The sequence below is a fragment of the Triticum aestivum genome, chromosome 2B (assembly GCF_018294505.1).
Source record: "Triticum aestivum cultivar Chinese Spring chromosome 2B, IWGSC CS RefSeq v2.1, whole genome shotgun sequence".
NCBI classification, from domain to species: domain Eukaryota; kingdom Viridiplantae; phylum Streptophyta; class Magnoliopsida; order Poales; family Poaceae; genus Triticum; species Triticum aestivum.
Genome location: NC_057798.1, coordinates 155,293,440 through 155,304,852, shown reverse-complemented (window position 1 = coordinate 155,304,852; position 11,413 = coordinate 155,293,440). Strand labels below are relative to the sequence as shown.

The 11,413-nt window shown below is 41.4% G+C and overlaps 1 protein-coding gene across 1 annotated transcript; it reads right to left on the bottom strand.

Annotated features, from left to right (window-relative positions):
- Positions 1 to 2,411: 2,411 nt before the first annotated feature.
- On the bottom strand, positions 2,412 to 4,303 carry LOC123040907 (peroxidase 2). The gene is made up of 2 exons (XM_044463626.1): positions 3,482 to 4,303; positions 2,412 to 3,379 (listed from the first exon to the last, which is right to left on the bottom strand). Exons 1-2 carry the CDS (start codon positions 4,244 to 4,246, stop codon positions 2,627 to 2,629), a joined length of 1,518 nt encoding a protein of 505 aa, XP_044319561.1. The 5' UTR covers positions 4,247 to 4,303; the 3' UTR covers positions 2,412 to 2,626.
- Between the last annotated feature and the right edge of the window lie 7,110 nt (positions 4,304 to 11,413).

Sequence of the window (11,413 nt, the reverse complement as noted above, 5' to 3'; positions counted from 1 at the left end):
CATCTCTATTCGAGAAGGAAGCAGCCAAGAGTGGAGTACCACAGCTTTCGCCCATCCCATCTTAACCTGGCCTAATGTTTGAATCATCTCCTCATAATACTGTACAACCTCTGCGTACTTAGTTGATTTCCAACATAATTGTTCTCTATAATTTTTGTGAGCTATATGTCAAATATCTTAGTCTATCCCATGTTTGTGGGTGTGATTTTGTGTCGTTCATTCTATATTTGATCACTAAATCACCGCCCTTTTCGCCTCTTTGGTGTGTTCGAAGATGAAGACACCACGGGTGGCAGGTTGTATGAATCAGTCCCCATCTGATCTCGGTTCTGATTATCCTCACAAATATCATGTTTAAACTTTTCGTGCTTCATGCATATTGTATTCTTGCATCATTAGTCCATATAGTTTGATTCGTATTTGCCATGCTAACTCTTCGTCGGTGCACTTTGCTTCATACATTTCAGACTTATGCTTCTACACTATGGTTAGTTTATTTCGTCTGCATGCTTCATGAGTGCATGTAGGTATCATGATTTAACTTAATCGACAACTAATCATGCTTCCTAAATTTCACAGATATTATGCACAAGGTGTTTGTCATCCCTTTCTAATCATAATTTGAATGACTATGTATAAATATTGTGTATTCCCATTTCAGAAAATGTGCTTCCACTATGTAGAAATTACGTTACGATTTGTATAAATCAGAAACATCCAAATTTTCATGCTTTATATGAATCATACATGTGATTCTTCACGATGCATAGTTTGCTTAGTTATGCTTTTTCACCGTGTACAACTTCATATCTTTCACACTTTGCTTCTACATTTTGCTTGGTTTGCTTCACTTCTACGGTTTGTGTTGTATCATAAGCATCATGTTTGTATCCAAAGCAAAATTTCTGCAGCATTGACAGGAGCGGAAACACATGCACTGCGATGGTGGCCGATGATGGGCATGGTGTGTGTGGCGTGTGATTGAGCATTTCAGTGCCGAGTATGTATTGGATGTCCGTTTAATCGACGTAATGTTTGGATGTTTAGCTTGTTGTATGTTTAAACTTTGCATGTTTAAGCTTGAATCGGATTATGAGATGTGAGATTGAAATAGTTTGCATTTTGTTTTGAAAATAAGGAGTTTTGATGTTTTCTAACATAGTACACACATAGACGCTCATCCGTACGCGCATATGAACGCACGCACGCACACCCTACCCCTATGAGCACATCCGAGAGACTGAGTCAGCACATTGTCTTGAGATTGACGAAGTCATCACAGACGCCTTCGTAGTCGACAGGAACGTCTCCTCCCATTGAACGCACATCACCGGAAGGCCTGAAATAAATCTAGGAGAATGTGAGCACCAGTGTCAACTTTAGGACTTGCTCGGGTGGGCTGGGGACACCATTATTGTCCTAACCATCCAACCACGGGTTGGTTCGCGAGTTTGGATGTTTTTGTGCCTAATTTTAAGGCAGTTGTTGCCTGTTGGACACGCTCAATTTGTCATGGCTTAAAAATTACTTTTTTCTGCTATATATTTTATGTCAAGCACTTTTTGCTTCCCTAAAATAGGGCAGCTATTGGATCTGAGTGCCTTTCTATGTGTGGGTTCTTTGTTGTGTTGCTCCTAAAACCTTTGTCGCATTTTTTTCTTCTATGGTAATCACATGCAGCTCTCCTACATGGTTGAATTTTTTTTATTTTTTTTAGAAACGATTGCAAACTTGAAAGTACTAAAACCGAGTATTTCAAGATACATTGAGGTGAACATGGTTTCATTTGCGCCCATGTGAATAGTAAAATCTAGAAAAATCCATATATATTTTTTGGATTCTGGGGTATTGAACTAGGCTGACCATTCTACTCATGTGGGAAGTTTGATTAAGGAATGACACCCGTTGTATTTTTAGTGAAGAAAATACAATTGAGATCTTACTATTCATTTAAACAGTGTTTGTTTAACATCAGTTTTGTCATTTTTGCGCAGAATATCATGATGGCATTTCTTCATAAAACTTCATACAGGAGTATACCGGTCAACTATATATATGGTAAAAAAATCAGATTTATCTTATTTTTCATGATATTTTAGAATTTACTATTCATGACTAGGGGTTCGGTGAAACCATGTTCCAAAAGGTCGCGTCCAAGTTTTAGTCTCTGCCTAACTGTTCAAAATGATACTCCATATTCACAAAGACAAACAAGGTTGGAATATTATGGTATGCTTTGCCGCTAGAACAAATATACTTTTTTTTGCGGGAATAGAACCAATATACTCCCTCCGTCCGAAAATAGTTGTCATCAAAATGGATAAAAAGAGATGTATCTAGAACTAAAATACGTCTAGATACACCTTTTTTTATCCATTTTGATGATAAATATTTCCGGACGGAGGGAGTACTTCGTGTAAAATATTTTGTAGTTCCAAGTTTCTCACTCCATATATACGTCAAAAGAATTCCGAACAGAAGTGTACTATATTTTGCATGTCGTCCTAGTCTGAAAAAAAATAAAACAGAAAAAAGAAATCATCACCAAACGGCATGCATGTGCCGAATGTGGCATCGATCAATTCATGAGACCATCTTACGATGAACCACGTGATCGATCGACACGTCACACTTTGTTGATGATCCAGCATTTCTTCCTGATCTCGCCGTCGACGCTGGTCTTGATCCCGACGCCGCCCATCTTTACCATCGCCGCCGCAAACTTCTTCTCCCACAGCCCACTGACATGCGCGTTATCGAGCATCATCTTCGCCGTCTCGTTCGACGCCATGAGCGCCGCGTCGGAGGTGAACAACACCTTGTGGTCCACGGCGTTCTGGTAGTACTGCCGGTCCAGGTCGTCGGGGGTCTTGAAGTCCTGCATCGCGGTGGGGTCGCTGCCGCTGCACTGCTTCCGCAGGGAGCTCGCGAACTGGGGGTCCATGTCGGAGGAGTTGGGGGAGAGGCGGTCGTGGAAGGACGAGCAGCTAGAGCGGCCGACCGAGTGCGCGCCGGAAAGGGTGACCATGTCCTCGAGGCTCAGCCCCTTGGCGTGGAAACTCTCGTTGAGCTGCTGGAGGCCGGAGGAGGGCGACGGCAGGTTGAGGGTGGTCTCGTTGGAGAAAGACCCGCGCCCGTCGTAGCGGCCGGCCGGCATGGGGAAGTAGGCCGCCGTGCGGTTGGTGAGGAAGAAGGTGGCGTCGCGGCCAGCGAAGGCGAGGACGTCCGCACACGAGACAACGCCGGGGCAGGCCTCCTCGAGCGCCGCCTTTGCCGCGTCGATGACCTCGAAGCCCCGGAGGGTCAGGTTCGGCAGGCCCTTTAACTCTGTGGGTTCGCCGGAGCCGGTCGTGTTGAGGAGAACGGAAGCATCGCACCCCTGAACGATCATGTCACGCACAGCACGTAAGAATGGAGGAATGCTAATTAATTAGTATTGATCAGACTAACTAGAAGAGATGTGAGCGTCTGGATTATTTACCCGGACGAAGCAGTCGTGGAAGAAGAGACGGATGAGCCCGGCGCCGGTGCCGCGATTCTTCTCCGTGGCGTTCTTCACGGCCTCCCTGACGATAGCTTCTGCATTTGGGCATGAGTAGCTGTAGTGACCGACACTGAGCCCAGGGCTGGGTGAGTTTGAGATAGGAGGAAAAGGGGCTGGAGCAGGGCTATCCGGGCTTGGGCTAGGGCTTGGAATATAAGATGCTGGACCTGGGCTGGGAGGTTGTCTTGGATTGATTGGGCTTGGGCTAGGAGGATATGTGGGTTGGCTAGGGCTTGGGCTTGGTGGATAGGCAATTTTGCTCGGGCTCAACGGGCTTGGACTAGGAGAAGTAGGTGGACTTGGGTCAGGTGAATATGTGGGTGGAGTTTGACTAGACACGCTTGGACTAGGGCTAGGAAGGTACTCCGGTGAGCTTGCGCTCGGGGCACTGGAAGAACCAGACGGAGGAAAGGCGGGTTGGCTCACGCTTGGTGGATATACCGGCGGGCTTTGGCTCGGTGCGCCTAGGCCGCGGCTAGGAGGCTGAGCGAGCGGGGTCGGGCTCGGGCTCAACACAATCGGGCTCGGCATGGGCTGGCTGGGGCTCGCAGCTGGAGTGCTCGGGCTCGCCGGAGCCGAGCTTGGAGGCACGCTTCGGCTAGGCGGGTACGCCGCCGGTGAGTCCGCGGGTGAACCATTGTCACCTTGGCACGCCACGGACCCCAGCAGCGCGAGCAAGGCGAGGGCGGCGAGCTTGACCATCTCTATCTCTGCCGCTGTTCGTGATTGTATTCGCTATCTGCAACAACTATTGTGTGGCTGGACTAATGGCGAAGAGCTACGACCGTCTTATATGTAGCTCAGGAGCGCCGGACGGGACGAGGAATGTACGCGGAATGTCTCCGCGCATTCCGGGGGAGCCTCACGTGGTGCCGGGCGTGAAGTCAAGGGCCGGAACATGACAGCGGCACCGAGTAGAGTAGTTCCCAGCTCAATCAATTGACGCTGACACGTCTAATTGCCTAATTGCTCCGCTATACCGGCTGGCACGCAATCATTTGCGGAGAAAACTAGATGGGGAATAATCATCCTTCTGTTCTGTAGCTGTAACGCGGGACGCATGTACAAAATCAGGATGGTTGTAAGTGTGTAGTACACGCTGCGTACAAAATTGGTTGATGACAACCGGCCAAGGTTTCTTCCTCATTGATTCAAGTAGTAAATTCGCTACTAAAATGGATGCATTGATCGGTGTCGGTGTCGGTGTCGGTGTGTAAACAAGTGCATTGTACAGCAATCAAGCTAGCTGTTGTAGTTTTTGTTGTTTTTCGGTGGGGGGTAGGATTGCTGAGTTGTAGCAGCTCCAAATGTCCTAGTATGGTTTTCTTCCTATGCTATATCAGCCAGTTGCTTAGCTTAGCGTAGTTTTGACCTGCGATGGCGACAGTGCTGGTGGTGCGGCCCGCCTTCCTCTTTGTTTCTTGCCCCTGTTTTCATCTTCTTGTACTACCACACTCGTGTATGCCTCCAGGCGTACTGCCCAAAGACGAGTAAGATGTGTATGTCGTGCCACCTATTGTGATGCCAGAAACAAAGGAACGGAGAAATAAAACCAAGCTGCAGTGCACGTTTGCACCCACGAGACGCAGGTTCGGCAGGTCCCAACTGGTGGAGCGCAGCAGGAAACGGGACTACCCAGTTTTATTTTCTGATTCTAAAAAAAACAGTTTTATTTTCTCCTTTTTTTGAGGGGCGGTTTTATTTTCAAATGGCTTCTATTTGAACCGTGATAACTCCCGAACGTTCGATTTGGAGAAGTCTCGGACCGAACGGTTCATTCTCTCGGGAGGGAGGCACACCCTCCAGCGCAAATGACCCTACCAACGCGAACAAAAAGGGCCCGACGGTCCATTTTGCCGGGCCTCTTCCTAGACGTTAATAAAAGAACACAAAAACAAAAAAAGTCCCAAAAAAATCAAAAATATATAAGAAAAAATAACTCCTTGACATGAAAACAAAATATATAGTTTCGTATAAATTTGCCGTGGTTGTTGATCCACTTTCAAGTGACCATAGAAACGGACAAAAAATAAACCTTCAGTTGTTGATCCACTTTGTCATTCTCGGTAACCTAAAATAAAAATCTTATGGATTTGCCATGTGACCTTAAATGAATTTGCCATATGACCAAGTGAATTTGACATGTTAATATGTTATAAAAACTATAAAAAAAGAAAGTGTTAAGAATGTGCCATCTGACAATAATATAATTTTGCCATATGAACAAATATGAATTTGCCGTGTGACAATAATGAAATTTGTCGTGTGAACCAAAAAATGAATTTGCTATGTTATGAATACAAAGAAGAACAATTTACCATTATACATGGCAAAACCTATAAGAAATCCTATGCAAATCATGGCAAAAATGCCATAGGTGAAAAAAAAAAATTTAAAGTGGAGCACAAATTTGCCATGGCAAAATCATCATTAGTTGATGTTGTGTCGTTACAAAAATTTTCAGAATTGCCATGGCCAAACATTTATGTTCAGAAAATCTCATGGCAAAGAAATACAATGAATAGAATGAATATTAAACAAAAAAAATTGGGACAATGGTGTTTTAATGAAAATTGGCATGCTTTGTATAAGAAATGTGCCATGTATCATGTATGTAAAAAATAACAATAAGTATGACCGAAATTGCCATGGCATATGTATGTTTAAATTTTCCATGGTATTTTAACTAAAATTGCCATGCATGTAAAAGAAATTTGCCATGTTTGTAAAAGTAATAATTTTGTTCTTCACACAAATGAAAAAAAAAACATTTGTTCCACTGGTGGTGCCGCTGACGGAAATTGTCATGGCAAATGCATGTTAAATTTGCCATGTTATTTAGAAAATAAAATTGATGGCAAACAAATTAGTGCATTAGACCATAGCATGATCACAATTCCAGAAAAAATTTAATTAAAAATGGCTCCTTGAAAGGCGGGATGAGGCTGGTTTAGCAAGGAGTAGGGTATCTCTTTTAGGCGGACGGTTGTGTGGGTGTTTCTTCATCTGGGTTATCAAGAGGATTTTCTCCTTCACCTAAAATATGTAATTTAAACTATCTTTCTCCCTCAATGAATACGACAGGCAACTTTGCGTTGCTTGTTCTTGAAAAAGAAAACCGCAGGTACAACCTGTGTAGCTGCACAAGGCCCCCAAAATCATGGGCCTCCTATCTTTTCTAACTACAGCTATTATTAAAGACTAATGGGCCTGTAAACATTGAAGTAAAATTGGCAAACGGGCGCCTGCAGCACTCCCCCTCCGTTGGCGAGCTGGGTCGGCCCATGTATGTTTATTCTGTAAAACGGTTCAAAAAATGTGCGCGCTCCTGGAGTCGAACTCCCTACCACTTCCTTCAATCCCAACAACCATAACCACAACGCCACAGGACCCGTGTTGACTAATAGGTTGTGTTCCCTTCTATTTGTTCCTCTTCAGCCGCGGGAATCCTCCGGTTTTGGGAAGCTTCTAGAAGCTTCCCGAACCGGTTTTGTCCCAGTTCGTGGTAATTTCCGGGGCGGTTTTATTTTTTTTCTTTCTATTCTTTTTAAATTTGATGAACTTTTTTGTTATAATTCGATGAACTTTTTTCTAGTTTGATGAACTTTTTTTTCAAAATCGATGAACTTTTTCAAATGTGATGAATTTTTTTTTCAAATCCAATGAACCTTTTGAAATCTGATGAACTTTTTTCAAGTTAGTGAACTTTTTTCAAATCCGATGAACTTTTTTTCAAAATCAATGAACATTTTTCAAATGCGATGAACTTTTTTTCAAATCTAGTGAACTTTTTTCAAATCCTATGAACTTTTTTCACATTTGTGAACTTTTTTCAAATTTTATCGAATTTGAAAAGGTTCATAATTTTTTTTAAAAAGTTCATCGAGTTGAAAAGAGTTCACAAATTGAAAAAATGTTATCTTATAAGGAAGAAATAAAGAAAAGGGGAAAAGGGGGGAAACGAAAGAAGAAACAAGAAAATAATGGAAAAGATTTATCATTGCATATCCGCCTAAGTAGCATAGTGGTTAGCGCAGCCTACCTGCGACAACGAGGTTGTAAGTTCGATTCTACCTGCCCGAATCATTTTTTTCTCCTTTTTTTCCATTCACAGTCACGGACCTGTTTTGGGCCGGCCCAGGAGCGCGCCAGCGTAGGCGCCGAAACCCCTAGTTGGCGCTGAAGGCGCTGACTAGGAGCTCCCTAACTGGATGGCTGCTACAAGGAGGAGACCACGTGACATCGGTTTGTTGAGTTAGCGCGTGAAAACGCCATAGTGGGCTGGCCCATCTAGCTCTTCCCTTTGTTTCCCTCGCTTGCGCTCTTTTTTTTTCTTCTCTACATATAGATCCCTCGTTCCCTGACCTCGCCTTAGTCAGCGAATTTGACCTTTGACTACTTGATAGTTGACTTTGAAAAAGATTCAAAAATCTTTAAAAAACATCATAAATGTGGAAAAAAATTATGAAAATGTTTTTTTGTGGATTTTAAAAAGACTACAAAATTTGAAATAAGTTCATAAATTTGAAAAACCAACATTGCAAAAATATGAAAGGTTCGTGAATTTGAAAAAAAATCAAAATTTAAAAAGTTTGTAAATTTGAAAAAAGTTCACAATTGAAAAAGTTGTAAATTGAAAAAATTTCATCAATTTTGGACTCATTTTTTTTGCAAATCTGAAGAAAGTTCATCGATTATGAACTAAAATCAACAATTTGGAAAAAGAATCACAAGTGCCAAAAAAATTGTGAATTTGAAAAAATGCATGTGTTTGGAAGAAAAGGTTCACATATTTGAAAACAGAACACGACTTTGATGAAAGTATTCAAATTTGAAAATAGTTCACACGTTTATGAAACATAAAAGTGAAAATAAAATGAAAAGGCAGAGAAAAAGGAAAAGGAAAACAATAAACAAAACAGAAAGAAAATGATTAAAGAAAAAACGGTATAAAAACCAGTGAAAAGCAACCAAAAATGAGCCCAGAAATCCGGCATGAGTGTTCCCAAAAAAGGTGCACATTTTTCAACTATATTGTGAACAATTCTCTCATACACACCAAACATTTTACAAATTGCATGCTGATTTTTTTGCTATGGAGGATTTGGAACTTGCGGACAGAAAATTTGGAACTACACAAAAAATCATATACCTCAAACTGCATAGAAAAAGTATGAGATATGGTCATTATTTTGTTATGGAGGATTTGGAACTTGCGGACATATGTTGTGCATGGGAAAGAGAATGCTCCAGTACAATTTTCAGTTGACTATCTGGATAGCTCCTATATTCTATCTGAAATGCTAAAAAGCATAACACAAAGGAGGTGCTAAAAGGTAAGGCGGCATTGGGTGATGGCTGGTCTCAAGCCGGAAATAAGGGAACTGTACCATCTCTATGTTGGTTGACGGGTCATTTGCCTCGAGCGTGTCAGTGGGTGCAGGAATGATTCTCAGAGACTCGGATGGGCATATGATTTTTGTTGCTTACCGATATCTCACTAGTAGAAAAAGAGCCTATTGTTCCGGTTCATAAGGGCCTTTAGTCCCAAGGGTCGTTACTAAAGCCTCCCCTTTAGTTCCGGTTCTTACACGAACCGGGACTAAAGGCCGTCCACGTGGCCGCTGCGTGGAGGTCCATCTTTAGTCCCGGTTGGAAACACCAACCGATACTAAAGGGAATTTTATGATTTTTTTTCTTGATTTTTTTGAATTTTTTTTATTTTCAAATTTCTGAACTATTTTAACCTCTAACCTCTAATCACCCCTCATCACTGCTCAATTTAACCTTTAATCTTTAATGACCCCTCATCACTGCTCAATTTAACCTCCCGAACGGTCACCCATCCTCTCACTACTCCAGGCTGAGCACGCTTAACTTCCAGGTTCTATTCTCCCTCGTTTTCAAGTCTGCACTTGTTGTTTTTCTAACAATAGTAAGATGTCAATCCTATTAACCCTCAGAAATTTAGCTTGAGCATGAAGTCACAGATTTCACTGTTTGAGTTTGAAATTATTGTTCTAAAAAACAATAATTATTTAGTAACACTAATATTTCTTGAATAAGTAGTTTGACCATAATTTGACAATAGTTTGACCATAGTTTGACCAAATTTGACCAAAATTCAAAAAAACTGAAATAATTATTTAGCAACACTATTTTTTCTTGAATAAGTAGTTTCACCATTGTTTGACCATAGTTTGACCACAGTTTGACCAGATTTGACCAAAATTCGAAAAAACTGAAATAATTATTTAGTAGCACCAATATTCTTGAATAATTATTTAGTAACACTAATACTTCTTGAATAAGTAGTTTGACCAGATTTAACAAAAATTAAAAAAAAACTGAAATTTGAGCATAACTTTTTTCCTTTTAGAATTTGAGGATTCTAAAAATCTGCAAACAGGCCATAGGCTATCAAAACCGGATGCGGATTTTCGTGCTGAACATTTTGATATATTATATGTTTTTTCTGACATAGTATGAAAAAGTTATAGCCGTTTTACATTTTCCCTACACTTTTTGCAAAACATGTCCAAATTTAAGTTTTGAAACTTTCCTAACTAGTAGATGTAGTAACATAACTACATCTCGAAGGATTTTTATTTTTGAAGTTTTTATCATTTTCTTTTGCTTTTTACAAAACTGAAAAGGCGATCGGGAGGGGGGGGTGTAGAGTTTGAAAATGGGACCTTTAGTACCGGTTCGTGCCACAAACCGGTACTAATGGGCATCGCACCCTTTAGTCCCCGTTCGTGGCACCGACCGGGACTAAAGGTCCCATTTGAACCGGGACTAATGCCTTTGCCGCATGAACTGGGACCAATGCTCACATTAGTCCCGGTTCATGACTGAACCGGGACTAATGGACTTATCTGTCCCGAACGAAAGCCCTGTTTTCTACTAGTGTCTCTTTTTTTGCAATGACGCTTTGGAAGCGGAACTACATGCAATAAGAAAGGGCCTCACGTTGGCTTTGGAACGATCAAACCTTCTGGTGATATCCAATCTGATTGTTCGATGGCACTTTCTTCCTTATCCACAGATAGTCTTGATAAATCGACATATGGTCATTTTGTTTCAGAGTTTAAGCATCTACTTGGTGGTAGAGAGTTTGTTCCTTTAAAAGTTTCTAGAGCTCAAAACAGAGTAGTTGATCGTATGGCGAACTATGGTAGAATTGAGTGTAGCACAGCTTGTTGGCTACAGAATTGCCCTCCTATCGCTGAGCTTTTGCAAGCTGATTATAACTCTGCATCTATGGAATAAAACTCTTTGTCCTCGCAAAAAAAAAGCTGGCCACATGCAGCACTAACACGTCATGCATGTATGCACATCCATGCAAGCTATGCATATGTTGGGTGATGCTACATGCCACCCGATATACTCCACTTAGGATTATGAGTGTGCCCCTCCAGTTTGACTAAAAATGAATGTTACATAAAACAACGAAGGAATACCATTATACTTGAAGCCAGAAACATCAGCCCATCGCACATAAATAAATGATTTTAATCGCATCGGTCAGTATTTCTTAGGAGTAAATAAAGACAAATGGTAAAAAAAATTGGCTGTAGTCTTTTTTAGACGCGCACCTGGTCTGATACAACCACAAAACAGGAAACACGTCAAATATTTGGTCTTGGCGTAAAACATAACAAAACCCGACCCAATACCTAATAAGACACAAGACAAAAACAAAAAAAAGGGATTGGCTACAGATTGGTCAAGTGAAAACCAAATATGCATACAGTTTGAGAAGGCATCGGTATTACCCTTTAAGAAGAAAGAAAAGAAAAATAAATAAAAATAAGGACAAAATTTGCATACAGTTTGCAAAGAAATTGCGCTTTTTATAATATGCAA

Excerpts from the sequence above, each read along its gene's own strand:
- LOC123040907 (XM_044463626.1), bottom strand. The coding sequence starts at position 4,246 with ATGGTCAAGCTCGCCGCCCTCGCCTTGCTCGCGCTGCTGGGGTCCGTG. Across the intron at positions 3,380-3,481 it reads TCCACGACTGCTTCGTCCGG|GGGTGCGATGCTTCCGTTCT; the intron begins GTAAATAATCCA and ends ATGATCGTTCAG.